Raw genomic sequence first — 27,116 nt, forward strand, 5'->3', positions numbered from 1 at the left:
CCTGATATATCTATTGACTTTCTGCAAATGATCCAAGGAGGCTGATTTTCTTTTTCCTTGTCTTTATTTTTAATTACTATTTTTGGAGGAGGGATGCTTCTGATTCCCAGGATCCAAGGTGGAATGTCATCTGAGATCTGAATTGTTTGGAAACGCAGTGTCCAGGATGTCCCAGGGATGGTGGAAGTGGTGATTCTGAAGGATGCCCGATCATGGGATGGCTCCAGCAGGCTGTTTAATGTAAAGCTCTTCTGCGGATTTATTTTTCCTTGAGTGCTACTGCACAAAGCAAATATGGCAAAGGTGAGGGTTCCAAAAATCTGAGAACATTATGCCAAAATCAGAAGATTTCCAACTCAGTAATTTAACATGTTCAGTCAGAATAAAATACAGGGGCTTTATTGAAGTTGGGAACTCCTTCTGTAGTGCCTGCTGAGAATGGTGAATCAGTGCTGAGCTTTCTGTTGGTTGAGCATTCTGGAGTCCCTATGGGAAAGGAAACATGGCTGTCTGGGAGTCCCAGTGATTTGGAGGCTGTAAATGTAATAGAAAATCATAGAGTAATGTCGGTGTATCCTCCCATTTCTGTGGGATATAATGTTTCTTCCCTTGGGCTAAGCCATAGCTTTCCTGGCAAATGGGTGGGGTGGAGTGCCAGCAAACAATTAGATTCACATTACAAACGAGGATAAAATGGAGTATGGTGGCTTGTAATCAGTATATCAGTATAATCATTATATGGTGGGAACCCAACCATTGGTTTCCAGTGTTCCAAATTGGGTCGTCAAATAGTATATGTGGTTTATTTAGATATAACATTATTTGAACACAGCAACTGTTTTGGGGGGCTCCTGTGTCAATATCTGAACTTGGATTAAGTATTGCTAATGTTTTCTCTTTCAGGAACCATATGTTTTTAATATACATTGTCTTGCATAAATCTACTTGATGAAGTTTTTGCCTCTCTTTTTATCTTCTTGTGTAGAAAATATGCGTGGAGTCAAGCAAATCTCCTGTGTTAACACCTTCCCACTAGTGCCAATACTATTTATCTTCAGAAATTCCCTAGTAACAGAGATTCTCATTCTTCCCACATTCCTGATATTCCTATCCATCTATGGCTTGTTTTCCTTGTTAAGCACCCTGATACCATGGAAGCTTGCATTTAAAAATGGAGTCAAGGGATAAAGTTTCATTGCAATAACTGCTATACTTCTATATACCTTTTGTCTTTTAAATAAAGAGGAAAGTGAAATCTTTTCCTCCAAGATAATATAATTGTTGCACACTCCCTCTTTCTGACTAAGTTAATTCCCTATAGCCCAGCTATTCTGTATTGAACTTGTCATATTCCCACTGAATGCTGCCACCAATCCTTTTACCCCTGAAGTCCAAACAGTATAGGGACACTCACCTAGGGACCATTTTTTAGATCCGGGTGAGCTATGCCCAGTGCCCGCAGGCAGGAATGATATGTCTCCAGCAGCTCCTTGCATGCCTCTTCTCCCTTTTCTTTAACACTGCAAAGGTAAAGAAGTGGTAAAGCAATGATAATAATACTACTGGTTTGTCTTACAATTGAACAACAGCACAGAAACCTGGAGATCTTGAAGCTCTCCCTGCAACTCTCAAGAGGTGTGATGCTCCTGCCACACCCACAGCAGGGGTAGTGACTTGGTAGCTTGATTACCCCAAGGCAGTCACAAGTGCCCACTTTGAAATAATAATGAAATCTTTTATTGCATCTTTCCAGATTTTCCCCAGTTTTATTCTTTTCCTATTATAGGTTTTGCTCAGTGACATAAGGATTATAGTCCTTGATATAAAGAATGTTTTCAATATGAAACTTAACTGATTTTTAATTGTTTTTTCCTTTCCTGAAGTACTTATTTCTTCTTTCAAAAAATAATAAATGCATCTGTCCAATGTCTCAGTATTTTTCACATTCTTCTGTAATGGGTGAATGGTTGTGTCCTGTAGTGGGAGGAATCACATTTAAACTGAAACAACAGAAAGGGGAGGATGGCTTATATTTTGGTTTTTAGGCTGGTAATGAGGTCCATTGCAGAAGAGAAGAATGTATATCGTGTATTTTCAACTTGAAGCTTTTGGACTGGTTCAGAGGTTCAGTCCATTCAAAAGAAGTGGAAAGCCTTTAGAACCCTTGGAATTTCTTCTGTGAAATGGGACTTGAAACCCATTCTGCAATACCAGAACTCAGATTGTATATAATTCTAGGTCAGGGAACATAATTTTTATATTTGTTGCAAGTTGTACTCTTGACAACAAGCTGGAGATACAAAGAGACACTTAAAAAAAAAAGATGAGGCTGAGTCAAATGCTACTTTTCATTATTTAAATAATATTCTTGGAGACTTAAAAGATGCCAAGTTTGAAAAACACTGATCTAGAACACGTCTAGGATGTGAAGGCTGTCCTGGAGGATTCTGTGTCTTCCTATCCATTGCTGTTAAGAGCAGAGGGTGCCCATTGACCGATTGATATAATTGGACAATCTTTTAAGATAGTCCTCAGCATAACAATGGTAACTGAGCCTGGAATTATGGTTCAAAGTAGCTGCTGCCATTATGTGACTGCAATGATCATTTGACATTGTTTGTTGCGGTTGTTAAATGAATGCTGCAGTCATTAAGCAAATTTTATGGTGGTTAAGTGAATCAGTTTGCCCAATGGGTGGTGGGGTTTTTTTAACTGCAAACCGGAAGTAAATGCCAAAAATAAGCAAAAACCCAAAAATTTCAATTTTGTGACCATAGGCATTGCAAACAACCATAAAGCCAGTTATCAAGTGCCAAAATTGTAATTATGGGACTCTGTGGGTGCACATGCGGCTATCAGTCATAAATAGCTTTTGGTGGGAGCATTATAACTTCAAATGGTCGCCAAGCAATGAGTCATAAGGACTATTTAGTTAACATAGAACAGTCTATCAGCTGTGAGAACTCAGACCAAGTGTGTTTGCTGGTTGCTTCATGGATCAGAGATTTCAGTAAATAGAGTAAGCTATGGTTAAATATGAACATAGACATTGTCTCCATGCTAGTAAAAACTTTAATTATTGGTTTTTGTGTAAAAGAGCAGAAGAGACTACAGTATTCATTCCCTGCCCTTATGCAACTTGAATATTTTAGAGGTAGATAATTAACAGGATTAGTTGGAGTGATTTCACTTTCTTTCACCTACTTCAAATGGTCCCATTTTCTTAATTTTACACATTCTCAGTTCATCAGGGCACAATTTCGTTTACCTACTTTTGAAATCGATTCCTCTGACCCCGTGATGGCAAACATGGCATGGGTGCCACAGGTACCATGCGTAGCCATATCTGCCAGCACGTGAGCTGTCAGCTCCAGCACACATGCACGCACCAGCCAGCTGATTTTCTGCTTTCCTGAAGGCTGGGGGAAGGCGATCTCACCCTCCCCAGGCTTCAGGAAAGCCTCTGGAGCCTGGGGAGGGCGAAAAATGGGCCGAAAGGACCTACTAGAAATTTGGAAATGATCCGAAAAATGTGCCCAACGGGCCAAACGGATGTTCAGAAGTGAACTTCTGTTTGGCTCTTTGGGCCTGTTTGCCTTTGCCTTTCCCAGGCTCTGGAGGCGTTTCTGAAGCATGGGGTGGGCAAAAATGGCCTCCCCCGGACCACCGGCGGAAATACCAAGCTCAGCTTGGAGGCGTGTAGTGCTGCACGCGTTTGGGGGGGGGAGGGTTATATGTGTGTGTGTGGGTTGTGTGTGCACTTTGCATTATGCTTGTACGCCTTCACATTTTTGGCACCCAACAACCACAAAGGTTAACCGTCACTGCTGTAACCTGTTCCCCTCACCCAAGCACCATTTAAGCCATGTGTTAGACATAGCCCGGCATACTCTTTTTTTCCCCAGAACTATTTTAATTTTTGAGGATGGGGAAGGGGAATGCAAATGGGAGCTGCAACAAGAAATTGTGCAGGTTGAACATTCCCGTTCAGGGTTCCAGCCAGCTGTATCCTTACGTGCATTCTATTTTTCTTCCCCTTTGATTTTCCTCCTTTATTTCACAACAGTGAGCCAGTGTTATTCAGTGGTCACAGAAAATTTAGACCAAGATGGGTGGTAGTCAAATTTAGTGGCAGGCAACTTAATTTTTAAAATGTATTTTTAAAATAAGTTTTTTAAATCGTTTGATTAATGATAAAAAGAGTTTTAAAATTATTCATCTGCGATATTATGTATAAACTATATATGATATAAAAGTAATTGTGAGGGAAAACACCTATAACAGATGAAATGGTGAAAAATAAATTCTATACCTACCTAGTTTGGAGGGGGGGGGGAAATCAGGGGAAAAAGAAAAGGAAAGAGAAAAAAACTTTAAAGGGTTAGGCGATTTTGTGCTTTTGAAATGTTTTGGACTTTGAGTCCAAACTTCTGTTTTCTAAATGTTTGCCCAATATCAGCTTATTAGCCTGGTTTAAATTACCGGAGTAGAGGAACGTCTATATTCTGAAAACAAAAAAAGGAGGGTGGGTGGGCCATAACAAATAGCCGTCTTCTGTCTGCACGCAAGGTTTTTTGTGGTGATGGAAGCATTGAGCCACGTACTGTATTGTGCAGCAAAACTCTTGTGTTGCTTTTGGGAACTGGCTACATTCTTCCTTTCTGGCTCTGCAAAAGCGCCTCAGGCTTGATTCCAGTCCAACTGAGCCCTGCTATTTCTCTGCCTCTCCCTGGGCTTTGCATTCCTCGTGCCTGCCATTTTCCTGACTTAGCTATGGTTGGATGCATCTCAAATAAAAAGCCCCAGAGTGGCAGTTGGAACCTAGAATATCATTCTATTCCCAGCCATTTTAAAACAATGTGGAGACAGTTCAGATGTCTTGCTCCCAACGTCCTGAAGGTGTTGGACTGCCATTTCTCACATGTCCCATCAAAGCAAAGTATGTAATTTATGGTATCTGTTGTGTAGGGGCAAGTGGGCAAATGGTTAAAGAGAAGCAGGCAGAAGCCAATGATGTTCACATGGGCTGGGCTCATGTGGGTTGTCAATCTTGGTTTGCTGAATAAATCACTTTTGGCTGGATTTCAGGCATAAACAACACTGAATAATTCACACAGTGGTTGGACTTGCATTGCATTTCATAACACCAAGCCCAAGATCTCATTCTGATTGAGTCCAGCTTACACAAGATAATCTACTCAGCTTGAATATTAAATTGTTTTATACCACAGAACTGTTATTCAGAACCTCTATATAAATAGTCAAATACCAGGAATACGCCTATGTTCCAATGCATATTTCCATTTTACAATATAATGCCCTCCACCTCCCATTAGCACTGTACATAGTCTAATTCACATAACATGGCAAGACTGAAAATTTAGTTTGAATCCTTTGAACTCAGGCAACAGGGTTAACAAAGGTGTCTTTGGCTGGGATTAAACTACTTATTTTTATTTATGTAATATATAAAGCAGCTTTAATCTTAAAAAGACTGTGTCACAGAAAAGGCAGTTTCAAGATTTTAATGATGTAAAATCATCCAGAGTCACCTTGTGTGAATTGGGCAAACTTATAAGTGTATAAACAAATAAATAAATATGCAAACAACAGAATGCAGAAAAATAGAATAATCTGGAATGACATTGCAATATATTCTACACATTTGAGAGCTAGTTTGGTCCAGTGGTTAAGGCTCCAGACTAGGAAATGGAAGATAGTCCTAGTCCCGCTTTATGCATGAAAGTTGGTTGGGTGATTTTGAGCCAGTTATTCTTTCAGCATGTATCAGACTCGGGTGACAATCCGGTCAGTCAACTATTGGCTACCAATTGCTTCCAGAATAGCTGTCTTTGCAAGCTAATGGCAGGTTGTGAGGAAGACATTATCCTTGACCTGCAGGCTATTCAGAGGAGAAGGAGAAATGCAGAGAATGCCTGTTTCTGAGCCTTCTCTGGCCATTCTTTCTGGGGACCTTCCACAGGCATTCCCTGTTTTCTCGTTAGGTAGGCAGAATTTGAGATAAAGTTCGGAGCCATACAGGACTTTCTAGCTAGTGCTTTGATGCGTTTGAAAACGAAATGGTAGCTAATGCAGTTCTTATAATGAGGCTGCTACAAGGTCATCCTTGTGATAAGGACATTCCATAATCACCCTAGATGCTGTACTTTATGGCAGTTGAATTTTCTGGGTAGATTTCAAAGGCACTTCAGGAAAAGCAAAAGTATAATTAATCCATACAAGAGATGACAAAGGTGTGTTTGAACATCTTTTCATTTCTTAAGATAAGGCCACAATGATGCACTAGTCAAATTGAGCAAAGATCTTCCTGGCTATGCTTTCACCTGCTTTTCCTGCAAGAGCCATGAAACCCTCAAACGTCAGGCACGGTTTCCATGGGGAAACACCACCCTGTGGAGAGCTAAGCATGCAAATCCAGAATTAGAAGTGTTCTGAATAAATAGCCATTCTGTCTTGCATGGGTTGTCTCTGAGCTGGTTTTTCTTAATCCAGGCCCTAACAACCCCTTTTGAGTAATGTATGTGTTTTTGCCATCTTTTTGTTCTTTTGTCCTTATTTTATTGTCATGTATTTTTACTTTCTAAACACCCCTCTGCCCCAGAGTCGCTGGAGTTGGCCACTGTAGAAATTTAATAAACATGAATAAATAACAATAACTGTTGGAAGAGACTTTGGAGGTCTTCATGTACAATCCCCTGTTCAAGGAGAGGCCACATACCATTTCTAATAAATAAACAAGCAAACATGCATTCTTTCCAAATCCCAGATGTGCACACATTTTCAAATAAACAAACAAGCAAACATGCATTCTTCCCAAATTCCAGATGTGCCCATTGGAAAAGCTTTGAATCCTGAGTTTGTGTGTGTAGCTCCTTTCTGATTGCCAATCTGAAATGTTTTCTTTTAATAAGGTGACTTGAGATGTCACCATATGGTAGCAAGGAAACATTTAGGATAGTCCTCTTTCATATTTTCTACTTATTGTGCCTATTTTAAATAACACCCTGCAAACAATGTTCAGGATAATTCAAGAGCTTTGAAATATGGCTAGCCAAATTGAAATATTTATAGCTCAGGTTGACATGAATTTTATATAGGAGCCTCTGGCAGGGAAATGGTTCCTTGTGAGGACTGTAATAATTATTATTAATAATAATAATAATAATAATAATAATAATAATAATAATAATAATGAAAAGGATTTGGAGAAGATCACAAAGTATTAAGATCTGAAAATCAAATGGAAAGATCATGGCTGTGATGGTCTCACTAGTTATTGGTGCCATGTCAAAAAAACTTGGTGGGCACTTCATTTAGAAAATCTAGGCATTGACAACATTTCTATCTTCAATTACAAAAGGCTACTCTCTTGATCCACACTTCGAATGCTACAACACTTCCAATGTTACAATATCCCAGGTTCTTGGAAAGAACTCATTATGAATGAAATATGACACCGTTTAAAGAAGTGGCAGCTGTGATTTCACAGGGTTGTGTATATAATAATAGATTTTATGTCTCTTGTTGATATACAATTTAAGGTGGTGAACGTACTCCTGCCTCTTATTTTTCCTGTAACAACAACCCTATGAAGTAGGTTGAGCTCAGATTGGCTAATGTTACCCAGCCAGTTTTCATGTTTAAGGGAGGCCTAGAACTTACAGTCTCCCAGCCAGTGTCTTAACCACTGTTCCAAACCGATTGTCTCAACTATTGCAAGATGGCTACGCATTCTGTTTTCTTGCTCCTTTTCTGCAAAGTAATCAGTTCAGGAAATGATTTTAGACCTCCCACGTCCCCTGTTGCAAGTCTCAGTAAATGAAGAAGATGGCCATGACACATGCCAGCTGGATCCCATGTTTCGTTTCTCCTATGGAGGTCTTTCTCAACTTGGTTATTTATTACATAATGGCCTTCTTCAGATTTCTCCCATCAGTGAGGCTAATACTGAGCTCCCAAAATTGTAGCCTGCACTTCTGGAGAGAGTCCAAAATGGGAGAAACTGCCTCATGCTCTTTATAAATCTAGGGAGAACAGATGCCTTGAAGGTTGATGGTGGTCCTTCATAGTCAGTCTTTGCATCCGAATCACAAGGTCCTGCCTTGAAAGCATTACAGGAAAAATTGCCTGAATTTGGCAAATGCCAAAATGCAAGAAGAAGGAAGACGAAAAGATTTCAAAGGGATTTTCACTCCATATTTCTCCCCCTAACTCTGAAGATCATAATGAATGGGGATTCCCATTTCTAAAAGCAGATGCTCTGTGCAATGTACAGCAGCCATGCTAACATACCAAATTAGTCGGACAGGAAGCTTCATTAGTTCAACTGTAAAACATCCCACAGAGGGTTCTCACAAGCTTTCAGCGCATGCTTGTTGCTTTAAATTGGGCCAGTTACCAGGGCAACGCAGCAGGAGAGCCCAAATGTGGGTCAGGAATACGCTGATGGCAATGGATTAGACTGGCTGGGCAGGGGCCATGTAGAAGGAGGAGCTGCTGGCTTCCTCTGCCTGTCACTTCGCATCACTTCCTTGGAAGCCTTGTGACAAGCTGACCTATCAGAGCTGCGCTGCAAATAAGCTGAACTGAAGTCATGTTCAAACATCCATGTTAACCTCTTTATTTGCAATTTATTACTTTGTACCCTTGGCTAACCGTTGCAAAAATAAGGATCTTGTCCAAAGATGCTGTGTGATTTCCTACAATTTGAGAGGGAAAACACACAAACTCTGTATGGGAGCCATTAAAAAAACATGAGGGTTTTCTCTATCCTTCAGAACAATTTAACATGCCCAGTTGTTTTTTCAACCAAAGGGGTAAACTGCGATTGCATGTTAGGCCTCTTTCATTTAATGCCCATTTAAACTCATGAAACATGAAGTTTCTGATTCTAGCTTCCACTGCCCAGCTATGCCTTTCCTTGCTGTATGCAGATGGTACAAATATTCTTTCATTCTCAGCTACAGAGCTGAAAGAGCCCTCTGGGTGTTCCCAAAGATGGTTTTTCAAGAGGCAACTGGACTTTTCTCAAAAGGCAGCTGGATTTACCAGATAATCCAGTTGCCTCTTGAAAAAACACTTGGGACAACCGTGACCTGGATGACTGAGAATCTCCATAGACCTCTGGGTATTATTTCCTTTTTTTAACCTCTGCCCTCCCTCCAAAATACCCAGAGGTATTTGAAGACCAAACATGCAGGCTTCTTCAAGCATGTAATGAAATGTGGCTGGCAGATAAATATGCATAAATTAGAGTAAGTAAAATAGTTTAAAAATCTGAGCATTATTTTCCAAGTTTCATTTCTTGTTGGACACAGACTATGCATTTTATGTGTCTAAGAGATTTCATGATTTCCAGATTGTTTTTCAATAATTAATCTTTTTCAGAGTACAGTACTGTATTGCTAAGATGATATGTAGTGCCACAGGTCTATGGTACTGCAGATGTAGTTAAATTGAAACTCCACAGTTCAAATTATTGATTGAATTTTCATCAATGGTGGAGGCTGGCAGTCAGAGTTCAACAACATCTGCAGGATGAGAAATTACCTCTCCTGTATCAAAATCATTTTAAGAGATTGTCTTTTTGAAAATCCACAACTTCTGGGGAAGGAGAATGAATAATAAATTAGTCCAGACTCACCATTAAAAATAAATACATCTAATAGATTCTTACCTTTTATTCAAGATAGTATAATAAACCATTTAATCTAATAAACCATTTAATCTCTCTCTCTCTCTCTCTCCACCTCCCTCCCTCCCTCCTTACCTACCTACCTACCTACCTACCTACCTACCTACCTACCTACCTACCTACCAGTGATGTGTGATGAGGTTTATGGCTGGCGAGGCATTGACAGAGGGGTTTCAAATTTTTTTAGACTTGTGGACTTCAGCTCCCAGAATTCCACAGCCAGGAATCCTCAGTTCCGATTTAAAGCAACAGCATTTGTTTTTCTCCTTTGCGAAAAAGTTTTCCTTCATTCTTTTTCTTCTCCCTCACCCTCCTTCCTCCCTCTCTCCCTTCCTCCCCCCTCTCTCAAACAGACAGGTACCTACCTACCTACCTACCTACCTAGCTAGCTAGCTAGCTAGCTAGCTAGCTAGCTAGCTAGCTAGCTAGCTAGCTAGCTAGCTAGCTATCAGTGTGAGGTCCTTAGTGCTATTGAAGTTAGTTGTTTTATTACCCAAATGGGTAACACCATCAGTGCAAGTAAATGTGGGGTTTGCTCCTTGTTTACAAACTGGTAGGGCAATTTACTATATATAAACAGGGAGCAAACTTCATACTCATTTAATCTGATGCTGTTACCCAGTTGGGTAGTGAAACCTTTGCAAGCAAAGCAAACTTAGAGAGCACCAAGCACTCAACAGTTCAATCTTGAGTTACATATATTCTTTTCTATTGGAGATATATCAATATTTTGTGATTTCCTATATGCTCTGATTATGTGTCATCATTATCATCATCACCATCATCCAGAAAAGAAATACCCAGGCGTAGGAAGTAGTGAGAAGGAAGTTGTACTTTTGTGTATTAAATGAATATTGTGTCTACTCATCTTCTGGGGATCTTAAAAGGGTCCTAGGATCAGACTCAGATATAGCAGAGTCCACAACTTCTCTAAGCAATACATTCCACTACTAGGCTTATCATGAGTCCTGCAGCTCATATTCCTTGTTGTGACCTTTCATTAGCCCAGTGTCCTTAGCTCCCTCAGTTATGTAATTGATTGTCACTGCTGATTTAAATTGCCTGTAGCTTCATTAGCAAAAAATAATGTTCTCTTCTCTGCTTCTTTCAGACCTAGCAGATAGTAGGTCTCAAAGTATTCCTATTGACCTGCATTATTCCTGTGATGCAAATCAGAACAGCCACCTTGCTTGTTTGGAAATGTTGCACAGAGAACACAATACTTAATTCATTGACTTGATTCATTTACAGGGATTTACATTTCAGACTTTCTTGTCCAAGAATTGATCTATTGGAACAGCTATAAATATAATATAATGTAAATTGTAAATATTAACAAACAAAATATACAGCCATCATAGAATTGAGCCATTGATCCCAAGATAGTTCACTCTTTCTTGACTTTGGCAACTTTTAAGGTGTAATATTCAACTCCCAGAATTCCCCAGCCAGTATGTTTTTATGTACTTGCATGCTGATATCAAGTCTCCCCCTCAATCTTCTTTTTTTTCCCCTCAACTGAACACCTTAAGTTCTTTAAGCTTGTCCATAAACATGAGTGCCTCCATCTGTATACTGGACCCGTGTCCCTCCTGGCTGGTTGCCAACAGCAGTGAGGTGACACGAGGCTGGATCCAGGCGGTTGTTACCGCCTCTCTTCGGGAGGGGTACTTCCCCACCGCTCTTAAGGCGGTGGTGGTGAGGCCCCTCCTGAAGAAACTGTCTTTGGATCCAGCAGTTCTTAATAACTACTGTCCAGTCTCCAACCTCCCCTTTGTGGGGAAGGTTGTTGAGAAGGTGGTGGCCTTCCAGCTTCAGCGTACCTTGGAGGAAGCTAACTATCTTGACCCCTTCCAGTCCGGCTTCAGGCCCGGTTAAAGCACAGAAACCGCTTTGGTCGCATTGACCGATGATCTCTGGAGAGCCAGAGATGGAGGCCATGCGTCCATCCTGGTTCTCCTTGACCTCTCAGCGGCTTTCGATACCATCGACCATGGTATCCTTCTACGACGACTGCGGGAGGTGGGGGTGGGCGGCACTGTTTTGCAGTGGTTCTCCTCCTACCTCTCGGACAGGTCGCAGTCGGTGTTGGTGGGGGGGCAGAGATCGTCCCCGAGGCCCCTAACTTATGGGGTGCCGCAGGGCTCGGTCTTATCCCCCCTACTATTCAACATATACATGAAACCGCTGGGTGAGATCATTCGGAGGCACGGGATAAAATACCATCAATACGCGGACGATACACAGTTGTATCTGTCCGCCCCGTGCCAACTCAATGAAGCGGTGGACGTGATGAACCGGGGCCTTGAGGCTGTTAAAGACTGGATGAGAGCTAACAAACTGGTACTCAACCCGAAAAAGACCGAGTGGCTGTTGTGTTTTCCTCCCAACAATTTGGCTAATGTTCCATCAATCAGGCTGGGGGGGCAAAATTTATACCCCTCAGACAGGGTCCGCAACTTGGGAGTCCTCCTGGACCCACAGCTGAATTTTGACCATCACTTGTCAGCTGTGACCAGGGGGGCATTTGCCCAGGTTCGCCTGGTGCGCCAGTTGCGGCCCTACCTGAACCGGGAGGCCCTCACAACAGTCACTCGAGCCCTTGTGCTCTCTAGGCTGGAATACTGCAATGTGCTCTACATGGGGCTGCCCTTGAAGAGCATCCGGCGACTTCAGCTAGTCCAGAATGCGGCCGCGCGAGTGATCGTGGGCGCACTGCGGTTCGCCCACATAACACTGATCCTCCGTGAGCTGCGCTGGCTACCTGTTGATCTCCGGGTGCACTTCAAGGTCCTACTTACCATCCACAAAGCGCTCCATGGTAGTGGGTCTGACTATTTGAGAGACCGCCTTCTGCCAATTACCTCCCTGTGTCCCATCAGGTCGCACAGGGTAGGCCTCCTCCGAATTCCATCCGCCAGTCAGTGCCGACTGGCGACTACGCGGAGGAGAGCCTTCTCAGTTGCAGCTCCGACGCTATGGAACAATCTCCCCGTGGAGATCCACACCCTCACCACCGTCCAGGCCTTCCGCACGGCCCTTAAGATCTGGCTATCCCGTCAGGCCTGGGGATAGGACTTTACTCTCTCCCTGCCCAAATGCCGAGTGAATGTTGTGCTTTTATTGTTAATTATTTTTACTCACATTTTCTTTTATGTCTTGTCTTGCACTCCCCTCCCTCATTATTGTAAGCCGCCCTGAGTCCCCTCAGGGAAAAGGGCGGCCTATAAGTGTTTAATAAAACCATAAAAAAAAAAAACCATGATGCTTTCCAGAAGAGTTGGGATGCTGGATAGATGTTTCCCCAACAAACTTCCCTGAATGATATGAATTTAGGGATTTGGGGGTAGTTAAACGGATGAATTGACAGAAATAAACAGAAACCATTACCTAAGTAAAAAGGCTGAAACATTTTTAATACCCAGAATTGATGAGAGCTGGACAGCATATAAGTGATGATGATAATGATTGTCCAAAGATAACATTTGCAAATGGCTCATGCAGACACTTCCCTGATTTTAGTGGACTACAGTAAGGAACAATTGGTACAGCACAATCAAATTTACAAGATTTTGCTATTTTAGCCAATCTCAGTAAATAAAAATAGTTTAGCTTTCACGTGGAGTTCATTTCCTGATCTGGTCACCTACTGGAGCTGACATGTAGAATATGCTTGCACAACATGCTTAGCATGTTGGAATGAACCGTGGGTAAGTTACATATCCAGTCATCCAATCTCGTAGGGAGTGGATATTTTGGATAGCAGCTCAGCCCTTTTCATGTTTTTCATATTTATACCCTAAAATGTCGAAGTCCATGCCCCATAAAGCACAGCAGCGGCAAAAAATACAGAGAAAAACAAAATGTCTGCCAAAGACTTATTTTGCAGCTGCCACAATCATTACCGGTAATCTCTAGCTGGAGATAGGAAAATGGATTGATTTCAGAATAACCCTGGGTGAAATTCAGATGTAATAGGGAACTCAGAATAAAGTTCTTTATGACTCATCTCAAGTAGAAACAATGACGAAGATATTTGGTGTTAGCTCAATTTTGTCCCAAGGTCTCAAATTGAGTAATACAGAAGGTACTGATAAGTATGTGTGTCAGGTGTTGGCTGAGTAGCATGATTTAACTGCCTTAAGAAGGTGGAACAGGAAACACTGCAACAGCCAGGGCACTCCTCTTAATCTTTCATTCTCCAGAGCTTCAGTGGCAATGAGGGAGGCCTCCCAAGGAGGACTTGTGATTGATGTTGTCTTAGGTCTGAGACTGTAAGATAAGAGACCCGAAATCTCTTCTCATGGAGTGACTGTTAAGAGTGAAGGAGACAGACCACTGATGCCATTATAGATGTTTCAAAATGTGGTGGCCCAAATCCATGATGGGATAGTTGCACTGGAATATAATTAAACTTATCTTGAAATTGCTGAATTTGTTGCTGGTATTTTTCAGAGCTAACTTGGAATACTAAGTATTGTTGCTTCTTCTTTTTTTTTAAAACATAATTTCATTAATAAAGCAGCAAAAATAAAGTACATGCTAAAAAAATATGAAAAGGGTGCAAGAAAGCAACTTCCCCAAAAGTGACTTCCTACAATGTTTATGACAAATGTAACTTCCACATCTCTCCATGACTTCTTCATCGCAAAACTCACGTGTTAACAATAAGCAAAGCAAATTAAGTAACCTCTTCTCCAATCTGTTTATCAGCAAGACAGAAATCTAAAATATTTAGCTTAACTAACATAAAATCAACATTCCACATCTTAATTCTTAGCTATGACACAATCCTATTTATAAAGCATAAAATATCTTGATGTAAAAAAAAAAAAAAAAATCAAAAATCCAATTTAATGTAACATAGAGAAACGATTCCTCTTTACGTGTGAAAAACCCCAGTACTTAAATATTAATAGTTCCCTGAAAAAAAGCCACTCTAAATGCAACATATCCCGTTCAAACATTTTAAATCTTAACTATAAATAAATTCACAATTCAAAAATATAAACTAATTCCATTATCATAATAGAAACAATGGATTAAAATATAACGAGAAATGACTTGTCTTTTATAGACAAATGTTCATTAAATTTCTTTACTTAGAATAAAAAACACAAGTATTATCAAAGCTAAGATTATAAAATAACTATAAGGGGGGAAATGATAACTTCTTAAAATATAATCAAATTTAGTATGCAATATTTTCCAATTACAATATCAATAAATCCCAAAAGAGCCACCCAAAATAATAACATATCCCATTTTTATCCCTGGTCAAATAATCCAACAATGTACAAAACATCACTTCTAAAGCCCTTCATGGCATTGCACTGAGTTATATGAGGCAACATTTTTTGCTACTTTCTGATTCAAATAGCAATAGCAATAGCAGTAGACTTATATACCGCTTCATAGGGCATTCAGCCCTCTCTAAGCGGTTTACAGAGAGTCAGCATATTGCCCCCAACAATCTGGGTCCTCATTTTACCCACCTCGGAAGGATGGAAGGCTGAGTCAACCCTGAGCCGGTGGGATTTGAACCGCTGAACTGCTGATCTAGCAGTAGCCTGCAGTGCTGCATTTAACCACTGCGCCACCTTGGCTCAAATCCCTAGAGAAGGTCTGTCGGGGCCTTCTAGTTTACAAGCTCCATGAGGTAAGAATCAGATAACAGGTTTTTTCAGTGGTGGCCCCCATTTTTTGTACTACCTTACCCCCAGAAGTGAAAATAATTCCCCCTTTCCCTATATTTAAGGGACATATCAAAACTATTTTAATATAGCAGTTATTTGAACCCTGGTTTGGGTTGGTATCTTTTATTTTATTTTATTATGGTTTTAGTTGTGTATAGTACCATAGCTATGTTGTATGCTAAACAGGGTTGATTAAGGTGGCTTGGAAATACACTAAATAAATATTAGTTGCTGAATGACAATGGCTATTTGTATCATCAGAACAATGGCTTTCATTTTTTCCTTTGGGAGGGAGAAAGAAACTCAGATGACATACTGCAGGCTTCAGTTATAAGTATTGTCCAAGTATATACGGCTGAGTATATAGGCCTATGTAGAGTATATAGGATTTCATACAGGATTTGAAATCCAAAATATGATTTCTTAAAAATGTCTGCTTATTTATAATCTTTGTTTCAATGGTGTTTCTATATAAAATGACCCTTGGCATTGTCCCTATTATTTTTCACTGGGCATCTGGCTTTCCCAGATTAGGATCTTTCTATTTTTATGCCTATCATAGGGAAAAATAAAAAGGAAACGATAAAGACCTTATGTCTGACAGGTCCAGAACCAAATCCTTTTCCTAGGAGCGCTAGGATTAGTTTAGTAGATGGAAGTAAATAGGAGATTATGAAATCATTGAAATGTCACCAAAAGGAAAAGTGGGGCTCAGTAAAAGTGGGAAGGTATGAAGAGGAGAGATTGTTCCTGAAATTAAAAAAAAACAAAAAACAAAACAGAGCAGGATGTTGTGCTGAAAATGAAATGTGCTATACAAAGTTATCCAGGTCACTTAGCAAACAAGAAGGAAAGAGTCCTTAATGCGCACTGGCCTATCTCGATCATAAAAATCCCATATTGCGTGTGACTGCATTTGCTTCCCACCCCCCCAATCGGTGTTTTGTTTTTGCCTGAAATGCAACTGGAATGAAGTCTGAACCTAATCAGTACAAGATGGATTTTCCTCCTTTTATCTTTATGGCTTCTCTTGTCTTCACTATAAGCTTTGTGGGGTGAGATCTTATCTTGTTAATAAATTGTTGTATATAATGATTGTGCTTTAAATAATTGTATATTTACAAACGAGGACTGGTCACATGTTTATTTCTTTTTTTGAAGCTTATACCGCCATCCATCTCTTAAAACAAGTGACCATATATAGCGGATGTGAACATTACACTGATTCAGAAGAGAGTATATTGAGATCAGTTCAGTACTTTATCATTTATATCCTGTGCTCTTTATTACGCAACACAAACCAATATATTTATTTAACACCTCCTTTAATTCAGTGAATTCAGATTCAAAGTAGGTTGCTGGCAAAAATAGCTAGTTGTTTTACCAATTCTACTCTTTAAAGAAGATTCCCATGAACATGAGAGGTTCAACTACAGTTGATAACTATGATGATGATTATTTTTAAATTCATGTATTCTGTTCTTAGGTGGAGCTTCCAGTTATCTGCCATCCAGAATGTTTATCAGGCTAACATCTGCTCACTCCAGCTGCGGGTATTTCCAAACTGTTTAATAGCTGTTCTTGCATCAACTTTTCCTTTGAAAAGCTAAACAGTGGGTTTATGAGGTGAGATGAGTGGATATCTTGCTAGCAAAGGTAAGCAAAGGCCTTGCATTTTCTTCTCCCAATAATTTCCAAGTTGACCAGTGGCTTGATTCTAGTACTTTCTCTGAAGAGACGCAGTTTTGCAACGTGATATTTTGTGAGCAGAAAAACTGAGTTCCTGAAAGTGCTTTTTCAGGTTAATTCTTAATCAAAGGAAGATCAGGAGAATGGATGTTAAAAGAAGAAAGAGAGAGAGAGAGAGAGAGCATTGCTAAAACTGTTTGGAAATGGGGGGGGGGGGACTTTGACAGAGTTTGGTGTTTACAATTCTCCAGTAAAAAAAAAAAAAAAAATTCAGGAAAAGAGTTGGTATGTAGCTGTTTCGACTTGGGGTCAAAGTCCTGGGGCTGTCTGGGAGGCCAAGCCTGTTTTTCATAATCAATGGATGCCAATAGTTAGTGACCTAGTTTATATATTTAATAGTTTGGCTTATAATAACGAGGACTTTCACATGGCATTTTCTGAAGGCACCAGATACCAATGATCATAAACCAGCCCCGGGACTCCTGTTCGATGTTGCTGGTGGGGCACCCAGACTTATCTCTCTGCCTCATTTTCAAGAAATTGCTTGGATTCCTTCATGTTCTCTCCTCCCCCCTCCCCCACCTCTGCTCTGGGCATCCAAGCCATCTCCCCATGTGCTGCATGAAAACCCACATATTAAATGGCTGCCTATTTACCCTTGAATAACACTGTGGCTCACCTCAGAAATATGGTGAAGTGGTCAAAACAAGGGGTGTGGAGTGGAAATCAGGACATCTCATAATGGGCTTCAGTTTCCCACTAACCCCTTTTCTTGTTAGCACCTGTCTCTTTCTCCAAATCATCCTGCTTTCCTTCACCAGCATTTCCCCAAATCCAAAAAAAATTCTACACATACCTCACTGCTGGTATCTTCCATGCCCCACTCACCATTTTTCAAAGTTGGCTTTCAGTTCAGCACAGGGGGGCTCCTCTGGGGGAGCATCTGGAGTGCCTTGTCCTTTTGCAGGGACTTCTGGCTGGCTGGGACTCTGTGACATGTTGCAGCTCCTGGTCTCTGTGTGCTTGAAATCTGTCCTGATCAAGGGGAGCGAGGAGCATTCTGGCTGGAGGCAGCCCTGCCCACCAGTCATGCGGGAGGGGTAGACAGATAGGCTGGGTGGGTGGATCTTGGGTATGGGAGATATGCTTCAACAGCCTGCACCGCCTGGTTTAATTTGTAGAGCTTAGTTGGGAGAGGCACCATCTCTCCCACGTGAGGATGGATCTGCTATGTGGGAAGAGGGGGGGGGGGGAAACGATGGATGGTGTCTCTGGCCTGGAAATGGCCTCAGGTCAGATCCAAGGAGACCAGTCCCTGTGAGCAGGAAAAAGAGTCTGCATGGGGAGAAGGTGATCGGCAGATGCTTGCTTGGAATTTTGTTTTTTTTTGTACAAGTTCAGAATAATCACTACGACTTATGGAGGAATGTCAGGGTTTCCAGCCATCATCCCAAAGGAAGCTTATATTAGCCGATGGGTTGGGTTCAGTTACTGACTAAACTTCAGTTATGATATGTGGACATATTGTACCGTGGAATATATGTGGGTCAGTGTGCAATAACACAATGCCCGTGACCCATGTTATTATTTCATCTGGCGAAGTGGGGATGGAGAATTTAAGAGAGGCTGGAATCATACATTTACCTAAAGAGGAAGACAGGGGCCATCCTATCCCACTGTCACGACAGCTGTACACAGAGACTGGCAGGCTGGAATTACTCCATAGTGAATAGTGCCACTCTGCACATGCTCAGGTTTTAATACATAGCACTGAAAGCAAGGAACTTAGATTAGATACCAAGACCAGGGACTGCCTCAGGGAGAATGTGCTAGTGAAATTTTCCATAAACTTTTAACCTGCCTCAGATTGAATCTTGAAAGTTTGGTTGCTTCTGTGTGAGCATTGCTAAGATCATGAAAGAGAGGGGGGGGGAGGGGAGAAGGAGGAGGAGGAGGAGGAGGAGGAGGAGGAGGAGGAGGAGGAGGAGGAGGAGGAGGAGGAGGAGAAGAAGAAGAAGAAGAAAATGTGAAGGAGAATTTCATGTTGGTATAAAGCCGGGAATTTTGGTGCATGGCAGTTATGCCCTGTTAACTCTGAGATGGATAGATCACACCAGACTTTTCTACTGTGCATAAAAAATTGTACAGGTAGCTTTCAACTTATGACCACAATTGAGTCCAAAATTTCTGTTGTTAAGCGAGACATTTGTTAAATGAGTTTTGCCCCGTTTTACAACCTTTCTTGCCAGTGTTGTTAAGTGAATCACCCACAGTTAGTAACCTGGTTGTCGTGAATCTGGCTTTCCCATTGACTTTACTTGTCAGAAAGTCACAAAAAGGTGATCACATTCTGTGACCTTGGGATGCAGCGTCCGTCATAAATATGAACCAGTTGCCAAACAGCTGAATTTTGATTACATGATCATGGAGGATGCTGCAAAGGTCGTAACTGTGAAAAACAGTCACTTTTTTCAGTGCCATTGTAACTTTGAATGGTCACTAAATGAATTGTTGCAAGTTGAGGATACCTGTATTTGGGTTGACCAAAACAGTCCAGAACGATTGTTATTGTAGTAGTTTGGAAGTTTATTTAAGTTCAAGGAGAAAAAAAAAGAGTGCATAGGTGTTTGCTCTGTGTTTTTATTAGTTGCATAGCCCATTTTCCTTTAGGAGCTCAAGGTGGCAGGCACGGCAGTCTCTCCTCCCTCCCCCGCCCCCCTGGCCCCCGCCTCTACAACAACCTTTGAGGGAGGTGGGGTTGCTGGGAGACTGTGATGAGCCCACATCCACCCAGGGGCCTTCAGCCCCACCTTCTTTCCCTGGCCTTGACGTACAGGTGGCTTGTGGCCAGAGCCTTCATTGGATCTACTGTCTAGGAGCGGAGGGGTGCCTCCCAGGAGAGATAAGCAGCTTTGTGTTCATAGCTTAGCCATGATGTATATAAGGATTTTTAAAATTGGTTAATAGACAAATTATGTGGGCGGATCTGGCAGCACCGCAAGATCTTCTTCCTGTCTACTGAGTATTAAGACTGATTGAATTCAGTAACTCCTGGGTACATATGCAGAAAAGGGTGATTCCATGAAGTGGTCTAATTGTTAAAGGGATGTGTGCTGCAAAGATTGCTAATGCAGGTAGTCCTCAACTTACAACAGTTCATTTAATGACCTTTCAAAGTTACAATGGCACTGGAAAAAGGTGACTTATGACCGTTTTTCACAGTTACGAACTTTGCAGCATCCCCATGATCATGTGATCAAAATTCAGAATGCTTGGCAACTGGTTCATATTTATGACCGAGGCTGAGTCCCAAGGTAATTCAATGGGGAAGCCAGGTTCATTTAACACCCGGGCTACTGACTTATCAACTGCAGTGATTCATTTAACAACTGTGGCAAGAAAAGTTGTACAACGGGGCAAAACTCATTTAACAAATGTCTCTTAACAACAGAAATTTGAGGCTCAATTGTAGTCGTAAGTTGAGGACTACCTGTATTCAATTCAATCCAAAGTTGTGCACAATTTTGTCTTAAGACTGAAGAGAAAATATAAATATTCAACAGTATCCTAATACCACCACCACAACAACAACAACAACAAAAGCAAAGAGGAAACAATAGACATTATCTATTGTTTGGAAGAATATTAGCTTATCTTTGGACACTAAAAAGAAATGGGTTTAGGAAATGAGAGAGAAAAGCAGCGTAGGACAGTGTGAATTTATATGATCAACATCAGTGCACAAACTGTAATTGACCAGGAGTGCGTGTGTTACATAAAAGCTCCATGTTTTCATTTCCTCCTTGACTCCTGGCCAGAGATTGAAATTCAGCTACCATAAAGAGATTGTGATTTTTTAAAAAATATGGGTCTGTGCTGACCTCTGGTGGTCAGGAAACAAAAATGTAACGTAAACGATTCTAAAAAATATTTAATCGGGTATTCAGAAAAGCTTAACTTTTGGTGACGTGGGAGGAAGGCGGAATTATTGTCTTCTTAAAAAAAATATTAGGAATGGAGTTGGGGGGGGGTACAAATATATTCAAAATACAAAGAATACAAATATGTTCAGTATATCAGCATAAGGGTATTAATTCCAGTTGCAGTAGCAGTTATAGGATTAGTGACAAGAATCCCACAAAGTGTCTCAAATTCAAGTTAACCAAACACTGCAATGAAGCCTTTTGCAAGTCTGTGTTGAAGGTGAATATGATTTGAAATTTTCCAGCTGAGATTTCAAAACATTTAGTATTATTAGCTGCTTAGAGTCATATTCATTTATTTATTAAATCTATTTGCTGGCTATCTTGCTATGGGACTACTCTTTTCACATACTTGAAATGGGTAGCCATAAAAATCTACCAAATGAATGTCCCTATGCATTAGATTTACACTCTGTTCATTTAAGAGTACAAGATGGCATAGAGAGCATTCCCTTTCCACTCAATTACCACTAACCCAATAAAGAATGCAAGTCAAAGTTATACTCAAAGGCTATAAACCAGAGGTGGTATTCAATTGGTTGTGACTGGTTCTGGTGAAGTGGTAGTGAAAATTTTGAGTAGTTCAAAAAACCAGCAAATACCACCTCTGACTACTCCTGCCTCTATTTGTTGCCTCCTCTCCGCTGATCGGCTGGGTCTTCTTTTGTTGCCTTCTTTTGAACAGAGTTGGAAAGCAGGTTAATGGGGTGGGGAGGGAGTGGGGATTTTGCAGTATTCTTACCCTGCCATGCCCACCAAACCATGCCACTCCCACCAAGCCACGCCCAGAGAACCAGTAGTAAAAACATTTGAATCTCACCACTGCTATAAACCATAATTGTGGGTTAAATTCATGCCCTGGTTTGTGCAACATGCTGAGGCATTGAATAGGATCCTGTTCTGCTCCGGGCAATGAGGGTTCTGCTCGGGCAGCCAGTTAACTCCACGCTTGGGAATATTTTTCAGATCAAGTTTATTGTCAGGAATCCTTAATAACAAAACTTACAGTTCAGTAATGAGGTTCTTCTGACTTTCCCTGATCTGTCCCTTCACGTGGTGTAAAAAGACATTAATTCCTCTAACCCATGCTGCTGGTACAAAGCTGCTTCTGCTAGTGCTGACAGGGATTCAGTGAGTGCGAAGCAACAAACAATTTCCCGGGCAAAATACCCACTGCCCAATCAGGGAGCACAGATGTGGTCACATGTTTAGATCCTCTAAAACTGGGTCACAAACTGGCTTCTGTGTAACTCAGTCTACCATTTTTGCAAAATCCAATTGTAAAGTTGAAAGAAGTCATTAAGAAGCCACACTTAAGAAGAGCTTTAAACCATTTTTGAATATTTTTAATGTTACTTTTGTACAGAAGCAGTATTGCACTAGAAATGAAAAGAAAGTTCAACATAAAATCAACCGTTGGAAAAGGAGGACAAATAAAGAGTAGAAAATGTACACTGAACACAAAAAGAAAATAGCTTCATGTTGTAGTGGAACTGTGATGGTTATTAATTCCAGTATTACCTTCCTCTAGTATAGTTTATTCAGAATGTCAGCCGTAGTTATAAAGACTTAAGTGGCTGCATTCATATAAAATGCGATTCTTGATTTTAATTAAAAAAAATTAATGGCTAATATGTTGAACAAGCCCAGTCATTTGATAAATTCAATGTAGTGAGAGAATCCATGAATTAGATTATTTCATGAACTAGGTTGAGCATGTATGAGAACCCAATCATTAACCTGGCTAGAAGATCACTTCTGGGATTTGTGTACTACATGGAAGTGCATCTGGGATAGGTTCACACCTCTTGACCACTGTTCGTACTTGAGCCACAACTGCATTGTGACTGGTACCTTGGATGGGGGCAATTCGGGTTGCTCCGCTATGATAGTAACGAGTAGCAGTGGCATTGAAGGGAATATTTGCTCTCATTTTCATGCCACCCATTTCCAGTTCACAGTGGTGGTTGGGTGGGACTTCAACTTCAACTGTGTCAGAGTAAATGATTGATTCACTCCGTGTGTAACCTTTAGTCCAGTTGAATGTTTTCTCTGATGAAATGCCCCAGGATATTCCTAAGACTTCAGGTATCCCTGCTGTCATTGTAAAGCCTATGCCCTGAGACATGGACATGCCAACATCCCAGCTATGTTCAGAGGTCACTGTTCCTGATAAGGTGGTTGACTTCTTCACTGTCCTACAATCATAGTTGGTAACTTTGCTAGAGACTATGGATATGCCTGATTCAGTGAATGATCCATGGTCTAGAAAGTACTTGACATTGGAGATGCTCTGTGAGCGATAGTCTTTATTAATGGTCAGGACATCATAGTATTTATAATAGTACTCCTTACCATTCCAGCCAAGGAAGAAAGCTTGGTTTTTACTATCTACCTTCCCTAATCCATACTTATTTTTACCAACATATAAATTTATACCTGCACATGTGTTGATGGAGTTGGGTGGGACCTTACCCCATGAACCCGCTTTCCAGCTTAGGGATTCAAAGTCATGTCCATTCACCAAAATCCAGAACTCAGAAGTGGAATATTCTTTGTTTCCGAATGGGTAATAGCAGTAAGGACCCTGGCTGGGACTGTAGTAGCCAGCAGCACAGTTTTGTTCAATGCAAGGATATTCCCATCTGCCAGCATAACTATTCCAGTAAGGCACAGCTTCAGAAGGTATAGATCCTGGGAATAAAGTCCAACTCATAGTAGTTTCGTAGAAAACGCTAACATTTCTACTAGAATGTTGGATGTCATCATTCTGGTCTTGAGCACTGTTGGCTTTATCTGAAAAGTGAAAAAATGTCAATCAGTTAATTTTAATGAAGAAATATAAGCATATTTTCTGGAGATCTTTCTCAGACATGTGAGTAGTCTATTACTGTATGTCTATGGAGACTCTCAGTTGTCCAGGTCATGTTTGTCATAAAGATGCTTTCTTTCAAAAGACAAGAGCGTCCAGTTGCCTTTGGAAAGAAAACACCTTTGGGTCTGTTACTGTAGGATTCTAACATAGTTCCAATCTATCTGCTAAATCATTTGTTTATATATTGATATTAATGCATTACTAAACTACTATGTCCAAGACTTTCTCATGGCTTCATGAAATAAAAACTGAAAAATCATTTGTAAAAATATTAAACAATGCGACTCTGCTCATCATTTTTATTTGTTAAAACATATAGGGTTTTTCCCCCCCATGAAAAACATTTTCAATTGATATCTAAGGTCTTTCTGGGTCTTCCATAACTTTTATAAGTGGGGACATTCTTCAAAGAAAAAATATCAGAAACATTGATCTACTGCAATTTTGGATATTATTTTTGTAGGTTTCTGTTAATTTTAATGGATGAAAGTTATACTCTGGGCCAGAATTTGTATATGACCCTTATATATGCATACACTATATGTACAATCTATTGCTTGTATTTTGTTTTGGTTTGTAATTGTTGTTCTGCCTCCCATTTGAACTTCAATTCATAAAGTATATAATCCACACCCTAGATGAGGAGAGGGCAGTGTCTTCACTTCACTTGTACTTTCTCTTTCTCTATTGACAGAGACTTGCCAACATACAATCAGTATTTAAGATTTCAGCACTTGAGATTCTTTATAGGGAATAGTATGAGACCTGCTTCATCCAAATGCTCTACTCCTGGCATTGATGTATGGAAACCTTACTTATATGGATTTCAATTACCAGAATTCCTCAACTAGCATGATGCTAACCCAGAATTTGATGATTTGCTGGTCACATAAGATATTTTGGGCAAGTAAACTTTAAACAAAACAGTTGCAATATTTAGGACATCTTGGAATGTTATGACCACCATAGTCTGTCTTGCTTCTGTCCACAGTGCAATTTCATTTGGTTGTAGAACGGATTTCAATGAGATCAACTCAATACGGTTCTTCAAAAAAGAAGCTCAAGATGAAAAAATTTGTAGACAAAAGGAATTTCTCCATGGATAAAGCTCACTTTATATACCTGGGATCAACTGAGGAGGATTTTTCTTCACTGTTCTCTTTTGGAGTTCAAGATTACTGTTGACTTCAATGGCCAGGGGCCCATCTATGATCAGTGAAAGGAAGAGAGTGCAGAACAGTAGATGCATCTGAAACACAAATCAGAAGATCATTTCAGATTTTGGAAACATTGCCAATAAACTGCTATTTTATTAATTCCCTTCCCCTCTGTCCCTGCTAGTGCTCTTACGTTTTAAACACATATTAAAAAACAAAGAATAAACTTTTATTCAGGCACTTTTAAAATATTTAGCTATAGGTAAGTATGGCTGGAGCTAGAAAAATGTGGTCAGTTTGAGTAGTAAGAAATGAGGGGAGGGAAATGCCAGGCTTTTGAACATCAAGCGAAAATGATTCAATGCACATTGCATAAGCTATTTTTGAAGACAAGAATTCCCCATTAAACAAGTCACCAATTCAATTTACTCTTAAGTAACTGTACAAAAAATCATAGATTGAATGACTACAGCGAACTGGTAACTTACTATGATTGACTGATTGAACTGAATTATATAGTATGGAGGAGAGACATTTATATTTGTTCAATTTACCTCCCCCCCCTTTTCTGCAATTCTTGGAGGAAAGGAGTATTTCCATTACATGCCTTGTTGCCAATTAGAGTGGAGAAGTTGCCTATAATGAGATGAAGCCCAGGTGTACTAGATGTGGCTGCTAGGGCCAACATAACTTTAAAAAATGACATTTTGATCTCTAGCAGAAAAAGATGAGTGGAAGTTTGCCTTCCTGGGCATATGAAGATCAGGCATTTCAGACTCATATATAAGATGTAGCTCAATTTTTACCCCAAGAAGATGGTTTTTAGAGAAATCACCGTGTCACTCTACTACAAATAATAAACTACAAAGACAAGGCTACTGAGCAAAAATAGAGGCACTGATTTTAAGCCGAAAAACATCAGTAAAATGTCACCAGGATATTTATCTGCCCTTCTTCTAAAAGACATCTATCCACAAGTCACGTTAGGTAAGCTGCATGAAATACTGAACTCCTACTAATTATATTTATAATGGAGGCAACTTACCTTGGGATCTCTTTCAGAAGTCCAAGGCTTTTGATGTGGCAATTGCTGTCCTATTTATATAATTTACAGAGAAAAAAATAAAAGGGTTACGGGGTGGGACTCGCCTTGCAAAGAGAAAAATCCTAATTGAGTAGTGATGTGAGTTTCATAAGTAATTGAGAATATCCATTTTTGATTATCACAAAGTGGCACCTTGAGAATGATTTATGGAAAATATATCTCATGAACTCTCCAGTTTCTAAAGTAAATATTTGAGTAGAAATTTCAGGTGTTCGTTTGACGCTCTGTCTCATACTGAAGCCATCTAGATGTTTTCGGAAGCTTACAACTGGAGCCCTTTTGTCCTAGTCTTGTCTACCCCAATGACATTTGGTGCCACACAGGTTCAGAAAATGCTTGTTTTGTAGAACCATCTTAATTAAAGCATCTACAGAAAAACGAACATCCATTTATTTTATTCCCTTGGAAATACATCTTGTTAATGACCATTATCATATCTTCTGGCAATGAATTCAATAAATATGTATTGCATTAAGGAATACTTTCTTTTATCTGGATCAAATCAATTTCATTGCATGCTTCTGCTGTTCCTGGAAAGAATTAGAAAAATTCTGGTTAATTTCTTTTTTTAATCTTGTACCTAATTGATGATTTTATTGTTGTATAATTGATGGCTTTATTATTGCTCTAAAATGGCAAACATTTCAGCCCTTTATTATAGGAAAACTGCCCCGAAGACTCTGACTTTTTGCTCTGTTCTGCTTCTCTTTGCCACTATGTGTAATGTGAGTTTTCATCTTATAAGAAAGAAGATAACAAAAAAGTCATTTGCCTGGATATTGTAACAGAAGGGGCAAAGTCTAACTTTTATGGAAACCCTATAAAAAGTACAGTACAGTAGAACATGCTGTATTTTTAGTTTCCCCAAATTCACTATTTTACCTCTCCCACAAAAA

At 40.1% G+C, this 27,116-nt stretch overlaps 2 protein-coding genes and 1 long non-coding RNA gene across 4 annotated transcripts in view; 1 reads left to right on the plus strand and 2 right to left on the minus strand.

Annotated features, from left to right (window-relative positions):
• Positions 1-18,183, minus strand: LOC116521017. Its single transcript, XR_004256875.1, has 3 exons — positions 17,989-18,183; positions 1,415-1,520; positions 1-534 (listed from the first exon to the last, which is right to left on the minus strand). It is a non-coding gene; the product is annotated as an uncharacterized LOC116521017 (long non-coding RNA).
• LOC116521013 (natterin-3-like) overlaps positions 15,260-27,116 on the plus strand; it is a 22,449-nt gene continuing 10,592 nt past the window's right edge. The window contains exons 1-2 of one of the 2 annotated variants that reach the window (XM_032235611.1): positions 15,260-17,067; positions 24,653-26,102. The gene's annotated coding sequence lies outside the window, so the exon portion shown is untranslated. The remainder of the gene's footprint in view (positions 17,068-24,652; positions 26,103-27,116) is intronic. The other variant, XM_032235610.1, reaches the window with a different exon arrangement.
• Positions 22,153-24,642, minus strand: LOC116521014 (natterin-4-like). Its single transcript, XM_032235612.1, has one exon. The coding sequence runs from the start codon at positions 23,797-23,799 to the stop codon at positions 22,828-22,830; it is 972 nt and encodes a 323-aa protein (XP_032091503.1). The 5' UTR covers positions 23,800-24,642; the 3' UTR covers positions 22,153-22,827.

The sequence above is a fragment of the Thamnophis elegans genome, chromosome Z, assembly GCF_009769535.1.
Source record: "Thamnophis elegans isolate rThaEle1 chromosome Z, rThaEle1.pri, whole genome shotgun sequence".
In the NCBI taxonomy this organism is placed as follows: Eukaryota; Metazoa; Chordata; class Lepidosauria; order Squamata; family Colubridae; genus Thamnophis; species Thamnophis elegans.